General features: G+C 31.8%; 1 protein-coding gene across 6 annotated transcripts in view; it reads right to left on the minus strand.

The window, feature by feature from the left end:
- The window catches only part of LOC135687879 (uncharacterized), a 79032-nt gene extending 61663 nt beyond the window's left edge, over window positions 1–17369 (minus strand). For 4 of the 6 annotated variants that reach the window (XR_016144997.1, XR_016144996.1, XM_089114319.1 and 1 more), the window contains exons 1-3: window positions 17091–17369; window positions 16046–16092; window positions 11075–11123 (exon numbers count right to left, since the gene is read on the minus strand). Coding sequence is in view for 3 of the 6 variants with exons in the window: in XM_089114319.1 (XP_088970445.1) it covers window positions 11075–11089 (15 nt within the window). In the remaining 3 variants the exon portion in view is untranslated. The remainder of the gene's footprint in view (window positions 1–11074; window positions 11124–16045; window positions 16093–17090) is intronic. The other 2 variants (XR_016144998.1, XM_089114321.1) reach the window with 1 other exon arrangement.
- Between the last annotated feature and the right edge of the window lie 244 nt (window positions 17370–17613).

A 17613-nucleotide genomic window follows, 5' to 3' on the forward strand; every position in this document is an offset into this window, starting at 1 on the left:
AGGACGGGGGCAGAACAACAAATAATGCTCTAAAGTATCAAAGAGAAAAAAAGAAAAAAAAAGATTTAATGGATTGAAAGAAGGAGTTTTAAGTGAGGATTATCAAGGATTAATTTAACGAAAAGAGGACGGGGGCAGAACAACAAATAATGCTCTAAAGTATTAAAGAGAAAAAAAGAAAAATAAAAAGATTTAACGGAGGATTAATTTAACGAAAAGAGGAAAGGGGCAGAACAACAAATAATGCTCTAAAGTATCAAAGAGAAAAAAAGAAATATAAAAAGATTTAATGGATTTAAAGAAGGAGTTTCAAGTGAGGATTATCAAGGATTAATTTAACGAAAAGAGGACGGGGGCAGAACAACAAATAATGCTCTAAAGTATCAAAGAGAAAAAAAGAAAAAAAAAGATTTAATGGATTGAAAGAGGGAGTTTTAAGTGAGGATTATCAAGGATTAATTTAACGAAAAGAGGACGGGGGCAGAACAACAAATAATGCTCTAAAGTATTAAAGAGAAAAAAAGAAAAATAAAAAGATTTAACGGAGGATTAATTTAACGAAAAGAGGAAAGGGGCAGAACAACAAATAATGCTCTAAAGTATCAAAGAGAAAAAAAGAAAAATAAAAAGATTGAATGGATTGAAAGAAGGAGTTTTAAGTGAGGATTATCAAGGATTAATTTAACGAAAAGAGGATAGGGGCAGAACAACAAATAATGCTCTAAAGTATTAAAGAGAAAAAAATAAAAATAAAAAGATTTAATGGATTGAAAGAAGGAGTTTTAAGTGAGGATTATCAAGGATTAATTTAACGAAAAGAGGACAGGGGCAGCACAACAAATAATGCTCTAAAGTATTAAAGGGAAAAAAAGAAAAATAAAAAGATTTAATGGCTTGAAAGAAGGAGTTTCAAGTGAGGATTATCAAGGATTAATTTAACGAAAAGAGGACGGGGGCAGAACAACAAATAATGCTCTAAAGTATCAAAGAGAAAAAAAGAAAAATAAAAAGATTTAATGGATTGAAAGAGGGAGTTTTAAGTGAGGATTATCAAGGATTAATTTAACGAAAAGAGGACAGGGGCAGAACAACAAATAATGCGCTAAAGTATCAAAGAGAAAAAAAGAAAAATAAAAAGATTTAATGGATTTAAAGAAGGAGTTTCAAGTGAGGATTATCAAGGATTAATTTAACGAAAAGAGGACAAGGGCAGAACAACAAATAATGCTCTAAAGTATTAAAGAGAAAAAAAGAAAAATAAAAAGATTTAATGGATTTAAAGAAGGAGTTTTAAGTGAGGATTATCAAGGATTAATTTAACGAAAAGAGGACAGGGGAAGAACAACAAATAATGCGCTAAAGTATCAAAGAGAAAAAAAGAAAAAAAAAGATTTAATGGATTGAAAGAAGGAGTTTTAAGTGAGGATTATCAAGGATTAATTTAACGAAAAGAGGACAGGGGCAGAATAACAAATAATGCTCTAAAGTATCAAAGAGAAAAAAAGAAAAAAAAAGATTTAATGGATTGAAAGAAAGAGTTTCAAGTGAGGATTATCAAGGATTAATTTAACGAAAAGAGGACAGGGGCAGCACAACAAATAATGCGCTAAAGTATCAAAGAGAAAAAAAGAAAAATAAAAAGATTTAATGGATTGAAAGAAGGAGTTTTAAGTGAGGATTATCAAGGATTAATTTAACGAAAAGAGGACAGGGGCAGAACAACAAATAATGCGCTAAAGTATCAAAGAGAAAAAAAGAAAAATAAAAAGATTTAATGGATTTAAAGAAGGAGTTTCAAGTGAGGATTATCAAGGATTAATTTAACGAAAAGAGGACGGGGGCAGCACAACAAATAATGCTCTAAAGTATTAAAGAGAAAAAAAGAAAAATAAAAAGATTTAATGGATTTAAAGAAGGAGTTTCAAGTGAGGATTATCAAGGATTAATTTAACGAAAAGAGGACAGGGGCAGAACAACAAATAATGCGCTAAAGTATCAAAGAGAAAAAAAGAAAAATAAAAAGATTTAATGGATTGAAAGAAGGAGTTTCAAGTGAGGATTATCAAGGATTAATTTAACGAAAAGAGGACAGGGGAAGAACAACAAATAATGCGCTAAAGTATCAAAGAGAAAAAAAGAAAAAAAAAGATTTAATGGATTGAAAGAAGGAGTTTTAAGTGAGGATTATCAAGGATTAATTTAACGAAAAGAGGACAGGGGCAGAATAACAAATAATGCTCTAAAGTATCAAAGAGAAAAAAAGAAAAAAAAAGATTTAATGGATTGAAAGAAAGAGTTTCAAGTGAGGATTATCAAGGATTAATTTAACGAAAAGAGGACAGGGGCAGCACAACAAATAATGCGCTAAAGTATTAAAGAGAAAAAAAGAAAAAAAAAGATTTAATGGATTGAAAGAAGGAGTTTTAAGTGAGGATTATCAAGGATTAATTTAACGAAAAGAGGACAGGGGAAGAACAACAAATAATGCGCTAAAGTATCAAAGAGAAAAAAAGAAAAAAAAAGATTTAATGGATTGAAAGAAGGAGTTTTAAGTGAGGATTATCAAGGATTAATTTAACGAAAAGAGGACAGGGGCAGAATAACAAATAATGCTCTAAAGTATCAAAGAGAAAAAAAGAAAAAAAAAGATTTAATGGATTGAAAGAAAGAGTTTCAAGTGAGGATTATCAAGGATTAATTTAACGAAAAGAGGACAGGGGCAGCACAACAAATAATGCGCTAAAGTATCAAAGAGAAAAAAAGAAAAATAAAAAGATTTAATGGATTGAAAGAAGGAGTTTTAAGTGAGGATTATCAAGGATTAATTTAACGAAAAGAGGACAGGGGCAGAACAACAAATAATGCGCTAAAGTATCAAAGAGAAAAAAAGAAAAATAAAAAGATTTAATGGATTTAAAGAAGGAGTTTCAAGTGAGGATTATCAAGGATTAATTTAACGAAAAGAGGACGGGGGCAGCACAACAAATAATGCTCTAAAGTATTAAAGAGAAAAAAAGAAAAATAAAAAGATTTAATGGATTTAAAGAAGGAGTTTCAAGTGAGGATTATCAAGGATTAATTTAACGAAAAGAGGACGGGGGCAGCACAACAAATAATGCTCTAAAGTATTAAAGAGAAAAGAAGAAAAATAAAAAGATTTAATGGCTTGAAAGAAGGAGTTTCAAGTGAGGATTATCAAGGATTAATTTAACGAAAAGAGGACGGGGGCAGCACAACAAATAATGCTCTAAAGTATCAAAGAGAAAAAAAGAAAAATAAAAAGATTTAATGGATTTAAAGAAGGACTTTCAAAAGAAGACAATCAAGGATTAATGTAACGAAAAGAGGACGGGGGCAGAACAACAAATAATGCTCTAAAGTATTAAAGAGAAAAAAAGAAAAAAAAAGATTTAATGGATTGAAAGAAGGAGTTTTAAGTGAGGATTATCAAGGATTAATTTAACGAAAAGAGGACGGGGGCAGAACAACAAATAATGCTCTAAAGTATTAAAGAGAAAAAAAGAAAAATAAAAAGATTTATTGGATTGAAAGAAGGAGTTTTAAGTGAGGATTATCAAGGATTAATTTAACGAAAAGAGGACGGGGGCAGCACAACAAATAATGCGCTAAAGTATCAAAGAGAAAAAAAGAAAAAAAAAGATTTAATGGATTGAAAGAAGGAGTTTTAAGTGAGGATTATCAAGGATTAATTTAACGAAAAGAGGACAGGGGCAGCACAACAAATAATGCTCTAAAGTATTAAAGAGAAAAAAAGAAAAATAAAAAGATTTAATGGCTTGAAAGAAGGAGTTTTAAGTGAGGATTATCAAGGATTAATTTAACGAAAAGAGGACGGGGGCAGAACAACAAATAATGCGCTAAAGTATCAAAGAGAAAAAAAGAAAAAAAAAGATTTAATGGATTGAAAGAAGGAGTTTTAAGTGAGTATCATCAAGGATTAATTTAACGAAAAGAGGACAGGGGCAGAACAACAAATAATGCTCTAAAGTATCAAAGAGAAAAAAAGAAAAATAAAAAGATTTAATGGATTGAAAGAAGGAGTTTTAAGTGAGGATTATCAAGGATTAATTTAACGAAAAGAGGACAGGGGCAGCACAACAAATAATGCGCTAAAGTATTAAAGAGAAAAAAAGAAAAATAAAAAGATTTAATGGATTGAAAGAAGGAGTTTTAAGTGAGGATTATCAAGGATTAATTTAACGAAAAGAGGACAGGGGCAGCACAACAAATAATGCTCTAAAGTATTAAAGAGAAAAAAAGAAAAATAAAAAGATTTAATGGCTTGAAAGAAGGAGTTTTAAGTGAGGATTATCAAGGATTAATTTAACGAAAAGAGGGCAGGGGCAGAACAACAAATAATGCGCTAAAGTATCAAAGAGAAAAAAAGAAAAAAAAAGATTTAATGGATTGAAAGAAGGAGTTTTAAGTGAGGATTATCAAGGATTAATTTAACGAAAAGAGGACAGGGGCAGAACAACAAATAATGCTCTAAAGTATCAAAGAGAAAAAAAGAAAAATAAAAAGATTTAATGGATTGAAAGAAGGAGTTTTAAGTGAGGATTATCAAGGATTAATTTAACGAAAAGAGGACAGGGGCAGAACAACAAATAATGCTCTAAAGTATTAAAGAGAAAAAAAGAAAAATAAAAAGATTTAATGGCTTGAAAGAAGGAGTTTTAAGTGAGGATTATCAAGGATTAATTTAACGAAAAGAGGGCAGGGGCAGAACAACAAATAATGCGCTAAAGTATCAAAGAGAAAAAAAGAAAAAAAAAGATTTAATGGATTGAAAGAAGGAGTTTTAAGTGAGGATTATCAAGGATTAATTTAACGAAAAGAGGACAGGGGCAGAACAACAAATAATGCTCTAAAGTATTAAAGAGAAAAAAAGAAAAATAAAAAGATTTAATGGCTTGAAAGAAGGAGTTTTAAGTGAGGATTATCAAGGATTAATTTAACGAAAAGAGGGCAGGGGCAGAACAACAAATAATGCGCTAAAGTATCAAAGAGAAAAAAAGAAAAAAAAAGATTTAATGGATTGAAAGAAGGAGTTTTAAGTGAGGATTATCAAGGATTAATTTAACGAAAAGAGGACAGGGGCAGAACAACAAATAATGCTCTAAAGTATTAAAGAGAAAAAAAGAAAAATAAAAAGATTTAATGGCTTGAAAGAAGGAGTTTTAAGTGAGGATTATCAAGGATTAATTTAACGAAAAGAGGACGGGGGCAGCACAACAAATAATGCTCTAAAGTATCAAAGAGAAAAAAAGAAAAATAAAAAGATTTAATGGATTTAAAGAAGGAGTTTCAAGTGAGGATTATCAAGGATTAATTTAACGAAAAGAGGGCAGGGGCAGAACAACAAATAATGCGCTAAAGTATCAAAGAGAAAAAAAGAAAAAAAAAGATTTAATGGATTGAAAGAAGGAGTTTTAAGTGAGGATTATCAAGGATTAATTTAACGAAAAGAGGACAGGGGCAGCACAACAAATAATGCTCTAAAGTATTAAAGAGAAAAAAAGAAAAATAAAAAGATTTAATGGATTGAAAGAGGGAGTTTTAAGTGAGGATTATCAAGGATTAATTTAACGAAAAGAGGACAGGGGCAGCACAACAAATAATGCTCTAAAGTATCAAAGAGAAAAAAAGAAAAATAAAAAGATTTAATGGATTGAAAGAAGGAGTTTTAAGTGAGGATTATCAAGGATTAATTTAACGAAAAGAGGACAGGGGCAGCACAACAAATAATGCTCTAAAGTATCAAAGAGAAAAAAAGAAAAATAAAAAGATTTAATGGATTGAAAGAAGGAGTTTTAAGTGAGGATTATCAAGGATTAATTTAACGAAAAGAGGACAGGGGCAGAACAACAAATAATGCTCTAAAGTATCAAAGAGAAAAAAAGAAAAATAAAAAGATTTAATGGATTGAAAGAAGGAGTTTTAAGTGAGGATTATCAAGGATTAATTTAACGAAAAGAGGACAGGGGCAGCACAACAAATAATGCTCTAAAGTATTAAAGAGAAAAAAAGAAAAATAAAAAGATTTAATGGCTTGAAAGAAGGAGTTTTAAGTGAGGATTATCAAGGATTAATTTAACGAAAAGAGGGCAGGGGCAGAACAACAAATAATGCGCTAAAGTATCAAAGAGAAAAAAAGAAAAAAAAAGATTTAATGGATTGAAAGAAGGAGTTTTAAGTGAGGATTATCAAGGATTAATTTAACGAAAAGAGGACAGGGGCAGCACAACAAATAATGCTCTAAAGTATTAAAGAGAAAAAAAGAAAAATAAAAAGATTTAATGGCTTGAAAGAAGGAGTTTTAAGTGAGGATTATCAAGGATTAATTTAACGAAAAGAGGACGGGGGCAGAACAACAAATAATGCTCTAAAGTATTAAAGAGAAAAAAAGAAAAATAAAAAGATTTAATGGATTGAAAGAAGGAGTTTTAAGTGAGGATTATCAAGGATTAATTTAACGAAAAGAGGACAGGGACAGCACAACAAATAATGCTCTAAAGTATTAAAGAGAAAAAAAGAAAAATAAAAAGATTGAATGGATTTTCAAGTGTAAGAAGGAGTTTCAAGTGAGGATTATCAAGGATTAATTTAACGAAAAGAGGACAGGGGCAGAACAACAAATAATGCGCTAAAGTATCAAAGAGAAAAAAAGAAAAATAAAAAGATTTAATGGATTGAAAGAAGGAGTTTCAAGTGAGTATCATCAAGGATTAATTTAACGAAAAGAGGACGGGGGCAGAACAACAAATAATGCGCTAAAGTATCAAAGAGAAAAAAAGAAAAATAAAAAGATTTAATGGATTGAAAGAAGGAGTTTCAAGTGAGTATCATCAAGGATTAATTTAACGAAAAGAGGACAGGGGAAGAACAACAAATAATGCTCTAAAGTATTAAAGAGAAAAAAAGAAAAATAAAAAGATTTAATGGCTTGAAAGAAGGAGTTTTAAGTGAGGATTATCAAGGATTAATTTAACGAAAAGAGGACAGGGGCAGCACAACAAATAATGCTCTAAAGTATTAAAGAGAAAAAAAGAAAAATAAAAAGATTTAATGGCTTGAAAGAAGGAGTTTTAAGTGAGGATTATCAAGGATTAATTTAACGAAAAGAGGACGGGGGCAGAACAACAAATAATGCGCTAAAGTATCAAAGAGAAAAAAAGAAAAAAAAAGATTTAATGGATTGAAAGAAGGAGTTTTAAGTGAGGATTATCAAGGATTAATTTAACGAAAAGAGGGCAGGGGCAGAACAACAAATAATGCTCTAAAGTATCAAAGAGAAAAAAAGAAAAATAAAAAGATTTAATGGATTTAAAGAAGGAGTTTTAAGTGAGGATTATCAAGGATTAATTTAACAAAAAGAGGACGGGGGCAGAACAACAAATAATGCTCTAAAGTATTAAAGAGAAAAAAAGAAAAATAAAAAGATTTAATGGATTGAAAGAAGGAGTTTTAAGTGAGGATTATCAAGGATTAATTTAACGAAAAGAGGACGGGGGCAGCACAACAAATAATGCTCTAAAGTATTAAAGATAAAAAAAGAAAAATAAAAAGATTTAATGGCTTGAAAGAAAGAGTTTCAAGTGAGGATTATCAAGGATTAATTTAACGAAAAGAGGACAGGGGCAGAACAACAAATAATGCTCTAAAGTATCAAAGAGAAAAAAAGAAAAATAAAAAGATTTAATGGCTTGAAAGAAGGAGTTTCAAGTGAGGATTATCAAGGATTAATTTAACGAAAAGAGGACAGGGGCAGAACAACAAATAATGCTCTAAAGTATCAAAGAGAAAAAAAGAAAAAAAAAAATTTAAAGGATTGAAAGAAGGAGTTTCAAGTGAGGAGTATGAAGGATTAATTCAACGAAAAGAGGACGGGGGCAGAACAACAAATAATGCGCTAAAGTATTAAAGAGAAAAAAGAAAAATAAAAAGATTTAATGGATTTTCAAGTGTAAGAAGGAGTTTCAAGTGAGGATTATCAAGGATTAATTTAACGAAAAGAGGACAGGGGCAGAACAACAAATAATGCTCTAAAGTATTAAAGAGAAAAAAAGAAAAATAAAAAGATTTAATGGCTTGAAAGAAGGAGTTTTAAGTGAGGATTATCAAGGATTAATTTAACGAAAAAAGGACGGGGGCAGAACAACAAATAATGCGCTAAAGTATCAAAGAGAAAAAAAGAAAAAAAAAGATTTAATGGATTGAAAGAAGGAGTTTTAAGTGAGGATTATCAAGGATTAATTTAACGAAAAGAGGACGGGGGCAGAACAACAAATAATGCGCTAAAGTATCAAAGAGAAAAAAAGAAAAAAAAGATTTAATGGATTGAAAGAAGGAGTTTTAAGTGAGGATTATCAAGGATTAATTTAACGAAAAGAGGACGGGGGCAGCACAACAAATAATGCTCTAAAGTATCAAAGAGAAAAAAAGAAAAATAAAAAGATTTAATGGATTGAAAGAAGGAGTTTTAAGTGAGGATTATCAAGGATTAATTTAACGAAAAGAGGACGGGGGCAGAACAACAAATAATGCTCTAAAGTATCAAAGAGAAAAAAAGAAAAAAAAAGATTTAATGGATTGAAAGAAGGAGTTTTAAGTGAGGATTATCAAGGATTAATTTAACGAAAAGAGGACAGGGGCAGCACAACAAATAATGTTCTAAAGTATCAAAGAGAAAAAAAGAAAAAAAAAGATTTAATGGATTTAAAGAAGGAGTTTCAAGTGAGGATTATCAAGGATTAATTTAACGAAAAGAGGACAGGGGCAAAACAACAAATAATGCGCTAAAGTATCAAAGAGAAAAAAAGAAAAAAAAAGATTTAATGGATTGAAAGAAGGAGTTTTAAGTGAGGATTATCAAGGATTAATTTAACGAAAAGAGGACAGGGGCAGCACAACAAATAATGCTCTAAAGTATTAAAGAGAAAAAAAGAAAAATAAAAAGATTTAATGGCTTGAAAGAAGGAGTTTTAAGTGAGGATTATCAAGGATTAATTTAACGAAAAGAGGACGGGGGCAGAACAACAAATAATGCGCTAAAGTATCAAAGAGAAAAAAAGAAAAATAAAAAGATTTCAAGGATTTAAAGAAGGAGTTTTAAGTGAGGATTATCAAGGATTAATTTAACGAAAAGAGGACAGGGGCAGAACAACAAATAATGCGCTAAAGTATCAAAGAGAAAAAAAGAAAAAAAAAGATTTAATGGATTGAAAGAAGGAGTTTTAAGTGAGGATTATCAAGGATTAATTTAACGAAAAGAGGACAGGGGCAGCACAACAAATAATGTTCTAAAGTATCAAAGAGAAAAAAAGAAAAAAAAAGATTTAATGGATTGAAAGAAGGAGTTTTAAGTGAGGATTATCAAGGATTAATTTAACAAAAAGAGGACGGGGGCAGAACAACAAATAATGCTCTAAAGTATTAAAGAGAAAAAAAGAAAAATAAAAAGATTTAATGGATTGAAAGAAGGAGTTTTAAGTGAGGATTATCAAGGATTAATTTAACGAAAAGAGGACGGGGGCAGCACAACAAATAATGCTCTAAAGTATTAAAGATAAAAAAAGAAAAATAAAAAGATTTAATGGCTTGAAAGAAAGAGTTTCAAGTGAGGATTATCAAGGATTAATTTAACGAAAAGAGGACAGGGGCAGAACAACAAATAATGCTCTAAAGTATCAAAGAGAAAAAAAGAAAAATAAAAAGATTTAATGGCTTGAAAGAAGGAGTTTCAAGTGAGGATTATCAAGGATTAATTTAACGAAAAGAGGACAGGGGCAGAACAACAAATAATGCTCTAAAGTATCAAAGAGAAAAAAAGAAAAAAAAAAATTTAAAGGATTGAAAGAAGGAGTTTCAAGTGAGGAGTATGAAGGATTAATTCAACGAAAAGAGGACGGGGGCAGAACAACAAATAATGCGCTAAAGTATTAAAGAGAAAAAAGAAAAATAAAAAGATTTAATGGATTTTCAAGTGTAAGAAGGAGTTTCAAGTGAGGATTATCAAGGATTAATTTAACGAAAAGAGGACGGGGGCAGCACAACAAATAATGCTCTAAAGTATTAAAGAGAAAAAAAGAAAAATAAAAAGATTGAATGGATTTAAAGAAGGAGTTTTAAGTGAGGATTATCAAGGATTAATTTAACGAAAAGAGGACGGGGGCAGCACAACAAATAATGCTCTAAAGTATCAAAGAGAAAAAAAGAAAAATAAAAAGATTTAAAGGATTGAAAGAAGGAGTTTCAAGTGAGGAGTATGAAGGATTAATTTAACGAAAAGAGGACGGGGGCAGAACAACAAATAATGCGCTAAAGTATCAAAGAGAAAAAAAGAAAAATAAAAAGATTTAATGGATTGAAAGAAGGAGTTTTAAGTGAGGATTATCAAGGATTAATTTAACGAAAAGAGGACGGGGGCAGAACAATAAATAATGCTCTAAAGTATCAAAGAGAAAAAAAGAAAAAAAAAGATTTAATGGATTTAAAGAAGGAGTTTTAAGTGAGGATTATCAAGGATTAATTTAACGAAAAGAGGACGGGGGCAGAACAACAAATAATGCTCTAAAGTATCAAAGAGAAAAAAAGAAAAATAAAAAGATTTAATGGATTTAAAGAAGGAGTTTAAAGTGGGGATTATCAAGGATTTATTTAACGAAAAGAGGACGGGGGCAGAACAACCAATAATGCTCTAAAGTATCAAAGAGAAAAAAAGAAAAAAAAAAGATTTAATGGATTTAAAGAAGGAGTTTAAAGTGGGGATTATCAAGGATTTATTTAACGAAAAGAGGACGGGGGCAGCACAGCAAATAATGCTCTAAAGTATTAAAGAGAAAAAAAGAAAAATAAAAAGATTTAATGGATTTAAAGAAGGACTTTCAAAAGAAGATAATCAAGGATTAATTTAACGAAAAGAGGACGGGGGCAGAACAAAAAATAATGCTCTAAAGTATTAAAAAAGAAAAATAAAAAGAATAGAATCAAATGTTTAGATTAGGAAGACAAAGCAGGTATTTTCTTAAAAAGTGAACAAAATAGCACTTACCATGCCCCTCGTCATTCATACACAATTTTCCGTAACCAAGTATTATGATCTGCAACAGAATTCATATTTTGAGAGTTTTTACGAAGAAAAAGGGTTTTGATATCTGGGCTGGGGTTTGAACTGTTTTCTGTAATGTGCCATGTGACTCTCCTTCTCTATTTGCCAACTGTGGTCCCTTTTGGACAAACACCCAGAAAGTTGGAGAAAAAAGGGCAGGCATTTTATTTCTGGTTGTAGTTTTAAAAACTTGGAACAAGACCCCAGTCAGGGTACTCTTTGTTCTCTGTTCTCAGGGATTCTTTGTTCTCAGGTGCCATATGCTTCTAACTTTTACAGCAGAATCGCACAGTCAGTAGTGTAAAATGCTTTTCTAAGAATATGGCTAATTGAGATACACATTATATATTGACACCAAAAGCCAATAGTTTTAATGCATTAATAATATATTACCCATTATTTTACAGGAATGATGAAGACTCAGAACAAAGACTTCCATCACGTGTTCCATTTCTCAAAGGTTTCAGGTCCAGGGGCTATTTGAAAATCGAATTCTTAGGGACTATGTAGCATGCTGAAAACCATAGTTTTTACAAGGATAATGGAAATACAGTAAAGTCAATACCACGTAGCAGGGTAGACATAATTGGAGGGCCAGGGGGGAGGGGGGAGTTTAGTTCATGAGCTCAGTTAAAAGTAAAGCTTATGCAACATAAACAGGTAGAAATTAATAACAAAATCGAATGGTTTCAGGAAGGTTCAATATGCGAAAGCCTAGCGCAACCAACTCAATGCTTGGTGCTAAGTGCATTTTAGAAATTGTTAGGTGGCTACCTTTTTCCCCTTTTTTATGCAAGAGAATATGAAATGACTTTTTAAAAAACTTTTATTGAAAGGGTTATCAAGCCAGAAGCCTTTGCTGGTGATCAGCAAAGAGCTTTTAATTACAATTATTGGGCCTCTTTTACCAAAAGGGAGACGATGCTCGTATTATACTTAGTAAGGGGTGCTCAGATTACTTTTTTTGGGTCAAGAATTTCGGCAAAGTTTATTTTAAAGATACACAATTACAGATGGCTATTCATTTATAGATATAATGTGCCCTGTGAAAAGAGAATGGAATATTTGATACCAAAATTCTTCAATAAAGTAAAACTGGGATGGTGAAGAAAAGCAGGGGATACATGAATACAAAATTAGAATCAAAGACGTTATCTCCGTTAAAGACTATAGCCGTCGTATTTGACAAAAACCTCCTGCGAGAAAAAATTGTTTTCCAGTAATTTCCTGTAACCAGTGGATTTTCAAAATTCAAACGGAAAACAGAAACAATTGTAAAACAAAACCCCTTCTTGGGACCATGAATTTCTAAAGTAATTTGTTTGGTATGTTGAAATGAGAAAAATGTTAAAAAAGTAGAGAAAAATTGCAAACTGTCGTCTGGAAAATTTTTTGGGACAAATTTCATGCTGGAAATTAATTTGTTTCTGTTGCTGGTTTGAATAATATCCCTCAGTGCCAGAAATTATGGAGGGTATGCCCCCCCCCCCAATCAGCGATCTTGTGAGAAAATTAGGGCTTTTGTCGGATAATTGACGACCATTTAACGTCTCGAAACTACTGCGAGAAATCGTTCTGAAATGTATCTTAAGCAAATCTTAGGGGCGTAATTGCCAGATAGGGTCTGGAGCACAGGCTACCAGATTTTCTGCTCGCTTTTTGCTCGCAAGTGATCCGCACTTCCCCTTTTTTACACCAGGGGCCTCTATAACCTCTCTGTGCCCGAGCATGATGGGAAGGTAAATCTCTTCCGTGGAAGAAAAACATGAATATTAAAACAAATCGAGTGGTTTGAGGGCAATCAAAAATTAATCCCACTGAATTATTTTGAAACGGGAATTTTTTCTTCAAACGAAATCTTCAAACGCTAGAAAAATCTAGTTTGACTTCGTTAAACTTCCGAAATAGCAAAAAAATAATCTTTTATGTTGTTTGCGTATCAATTTTCATTTTTTTCATCTCCTTTGACATAAACTTATGCGGTATGCAGCTCATCTTCACTTTCTTTTCTTTTGCCCTCTGCATCCAAGAAATTCGAGTCTATGGGTTGAACCAACGCCTATACTGGCTCTTCATTCTGGTTCTCATCGAGATTTACACAGAGACTTAAAAAATATCTAGGAAACCGAAACTTTTGGCACTGAATTTTTTGGCATTTAATGTACTCCTAACGAGATATGAGCTTCGTTGTAAATGTACTTTGCAGATTATTGCATTTTCTTCAGAGGTGTATTCCAATACAGATATGCAGTGAGGAAGCATCTCTTAACGCTCCTTCAGAGTGGCTCAATAAGAATTCTTGAATTCTAGACAAACTTTGAAAGTTTGGAGCAGGCACAAAGCCAGCACTGAGAAGGTGTTGTGAGAGGTTTCCCTCAAAGAATCGAGATGCACAAAAAGACGCTCTTGTTACGCTTTTGCCATTTCGGCAACAACTCCCTTTTCATGTAAAATAAGTCACTTAAATAATAATATACAAACAAAAGATGATTAAGGGCTAAGAAAATATGATAGGTTCATTCATTTAATTAAACACGAAAACGAGACTACGGATACTAAATTGTCCAATCATATTAGAGGAGGCTATTCCTGTTACAGTGTGGTGTTGGTGAGGGGGGGGGGGGTTTAAGCCGAGCAAGGGAAAGATCGGCATGTCATTGATCGAAACGAAAGCGTTCGTTGCTTGTTCTTTTGAGGTAAAAAATTCAGTAAAAGTATTGTAAAGCCTTCAAGGACTTTTTATCTCGTACTTGGCTGAGAGTTTTTGGAATGAAAACGTTTTAACATTTATTTTTGTAATTTTCCTTTGTTGTATAAAAAAGTATGATGAAGTCAGCCCCGTAGAGCCATATGCTTTTATCATTAAAAACTTTCATTTTCATACCGGCAATACACATTATGGACGCCGAACTGGGGTTTAGTGCTAGGGGTCTCAGGGCAGTGGTGGCGCTAGAAATTCCCCGACGGAGGGACTTGACCTTCTGACAAGGAGGTTAGGCAATCGAAAAGAAAACATGGAATCCCAGTTGCACAAACATTTAGATTATGAAAGGACATGAATTTAACAAACAAGAAAGAGCATCTATTCAGAGATTATGGATTAATATTTCATGTGGGTTACTCGCTTTTATAATAAAATGTCCCTAAAAAACAAAGACATAAATGAAGAAAGTTCTTTGTAGATCTTTCCGTGATATTTCTATATTCTCAATATTCTAAACTTTTCTGAGTAATAAAAAGACGTCATTCAATAATATGGTAGTTTGCAAATTATTGTTTGTGTCACAGTAAACAAATCCAAGAAATATAATACCTGAGGCGGCACCATAGTTACCGCAGAAGGCGGATAAATTTTCGAATTTTACTGATCCTAGTTCGCTGGAAAATGCAATCATTGATGCAATTGTTCTACCTTTCAATACAACCTTACTCTTAGAATTAATGTCCACAGGCAGAATGCTATTTGATGGTTTTAATCGATTTTCTAGTAATCATTCTCGTCATTCGCGCACCCTACATTGAAACATTGTAATGGGGGGTTTGGTTCTCACTGGTTTCAGTTTGCCAATTCAAACATGTCTCTTGAGATCTCCTGAAATTCTGACTTTCTAGAGTAAAATTCCAGTTAAGACCCCTATACTAAAGCCTTCAAACAGGTAACAACTTCCCCTTGTACTGGAATATACTTTGCAGGTGTGAACAGAAATTAGACCTTAGAAAAGTAATTTAACATCATTGTTGGCTTTATTATCCAAGGAAGTCTATTTTAAAATCAACCACTAGACTATTTGTGATAAATTAGAACAGGGTCCTATTGAATACAATGCTCTCTGTTTAAGGGATAGTTCTTTAATTGTCCAATATAAGTTCTTTCTCTGACCTTACTTACATGATAATTGTCAAAGTATTATTTGCATGAAAATTAATGAAACATTCATTAAAAGTAAGGCAAAATGTCCGAACTACTAAATGTTCAAGATGCTTTGAAAAATAGCAGTGATGTTGAAACCAACTCAGATTCACAACGTATTCAGTCCCACAAGATAGACCGTTTTCGGCTTTTTGGCATAGGAGAGTGTACCATGGTGTTTGTACATAATGGTCTTATTTTAACTATGACAGGTACCCCTAAAAATTATCTGACTGCTTGTAGGACAGGATAAGATTAAACCACCTCACAATTCACTAGGTAGAATGCAAATTTGAATCTAATTAAAAAAGTTCACTGTATGAAATTAGTAACCAATTGTCTTATTTTAAGAATATCAGATACCAAAAAATGAAACACCTAAATCTTCCCAGACTACTTGAAGGATGGGATAAAATTAAACTAGAGCACAATTCATTACATACTAACACAATTTTGGATCTGATTAAAAAATATTTGAAATTCTCTTAAAGAAATTGGTAGCTAAGTGTCCTAAATCTAGAATGACAGCTACCAAAATAAAAAAACTACTAAAAATTCTCTGATTGCTTGAACAAAAAGATAACATTAACCAAGTGTATAATTCATAACGATTTTAAAATCCTTGGATGAAAGCGTACAATTTATTACCTAGAATCCAATTTTGAATGTAACTAAAAAAATAGTTTGAATTCATTGAATGAAATTGTTAGCCAATGGAATGACGGATACCAAAATAAAAAAAACAATATTTTGAAAAAGGAACTAAGAAATTTTTCATAGAATCTGTGACAAAAAATTGTTCACTTCAAACACCTTCAAATGAGTTAAAATACATTCCAAACACCATTAGAAGTGCTCTTGATAAACTGCTAGGAAAAATTTGGAACAAAGCACCAAGTCATTTGAAAATGTTTCTGACAGTGAATTTGTGAAAGAGCTTCAAAAATTTGAAAAACTTCTAAATAAAGTCCATGGTCTTAAAGTAAGAAAAAACTAAAAAATACCTCCATTTAGCTTTCTCAAGACATTTCTGTTATCTTCCAAGTGATGTCTGAAAAAAAAATTCATCAACATTAAAAAACTATGACCTGCAAAAAGATTAAAGATATTGCAATGTTTGATAAAGGTAAAACTTTAACTCCAAACAACCGAATTAGCCTCATGATATGTTCTTAACAGCACTTCTTGGGAGTTTTCTATTAAATATTTTCAAATAAAGAAGCACAAACATTTTTAAATATAGCTATGACTGCTGACCTGTTTAGAAAAATAAAAAGAATCCAAAAATTTTGCAAAATTTTATTGTCATTTGAGAAATCTTGAAATGTGTAAAAATACATTATCAAAACCATTAGAAATTTTTTTGATGAATTTCTAGATCATATTTCGAAAGAAGAACATGAGTAATTTTTCAAAAATATCTGTGACCACAGACGTTTCAAAAAAGTTCAAGAATCCAAAAACTTTATAAAAATTCTTTTTCGCTTGAAAACCCTTTAAATGCGTGAAAATACATTCTGAACACCGTTAAAAGTGCTTTTGATGAATGTAAAGCAAAGAAGATCATGAAATCATTTGAAGCCCACTGGTTGCATAAATTGTGCAATTAAATTTTTATTCAATGTGCTATGTACCAAAGTTATGCAGACCCCTAGGACAGGAAATCTCGTGGTTTTCTGAATGACATTGTTTCAGAGGAAGTTTTCTGGGAAAAGCCTCATCTATGATCCCTATTGAACTGGTGCGGGTGTCTATAATAGATACTTTTAATGGCCATTCTTTAAGCACATTCTAAGGTGCCTCCTACAGAACAATTTTGAAAATCAAAATTTTGTGTGAAAATTCAAGTTTCCGCACGCAAAGTTAGCCACACTGAAATGATCTAGCGAATGCATTTGCCCCACATTACAGAGACTGAGCCTTGCTTTTCGTTCTTTGCTGGCTCATACAAATAAAGCTAGGGGTTTTTTAAACCTTCATCTGAAAAAGAACTGCTTTTTATAGAAAGCTTTTTCAAACAAAACCGTGATAATATTTTGTTTTCCTTACCTTGAAATAATGTTTTAATTGGTTGTTGATCCATGTGGACGACCGCCATTTTCATTCGACATATTTATACCGGAAACGAGGCTGCAGCTTGATATCCGCACACTGTTTTGAGATCATTGGGGCCTCAAATTATAGGTAAAAAAGACATTCGATGTGGAGGAAATATAATTTTTACGAAACTTCGAAACTGGATTCTGTTTAAACTCTAAAATCGGGGAACATTAAAAATTCAGAGGAAAAAATAAATCGTGTCACCAGTTTCAAATTTAAATTTTACCTCCCCCCCCCCCCCTATACTCTCCTTGGAACCGCCTGTGGTATGTTCTAGCCATCAAAAGAACATCTATTGCATGACGATTCAAAAATCATCTATTGCATGACGATTCAATTTGATCTTTATTTGCAAATAAACAATTCTGCCTTAGGATACGTACTTTAGGTTAGCTACTCGAATAGTTAAACAGTCGATGAACCTGACCCAAAATTTGGCCATAACCATGCAGAGCATCAATAACAATTTGAT

This window comes from Rhopilema esculentum, chromosome 20, assembly GCF_057945365.1.
Source record: "Rhopilema esculentum isolate cy_ngs chromosome 20, ASM5794536v1, whole genome shotgun sequence".
In the NCBI taxonomy this organism is placed as follows: domain Eukaryota; kingdom Metazoa; phylum Cnidaria; class Scyphozoa; order Rhizostomeae; family Rhizostomatidae; genus Rhopilema; species Rhopilema esculentum.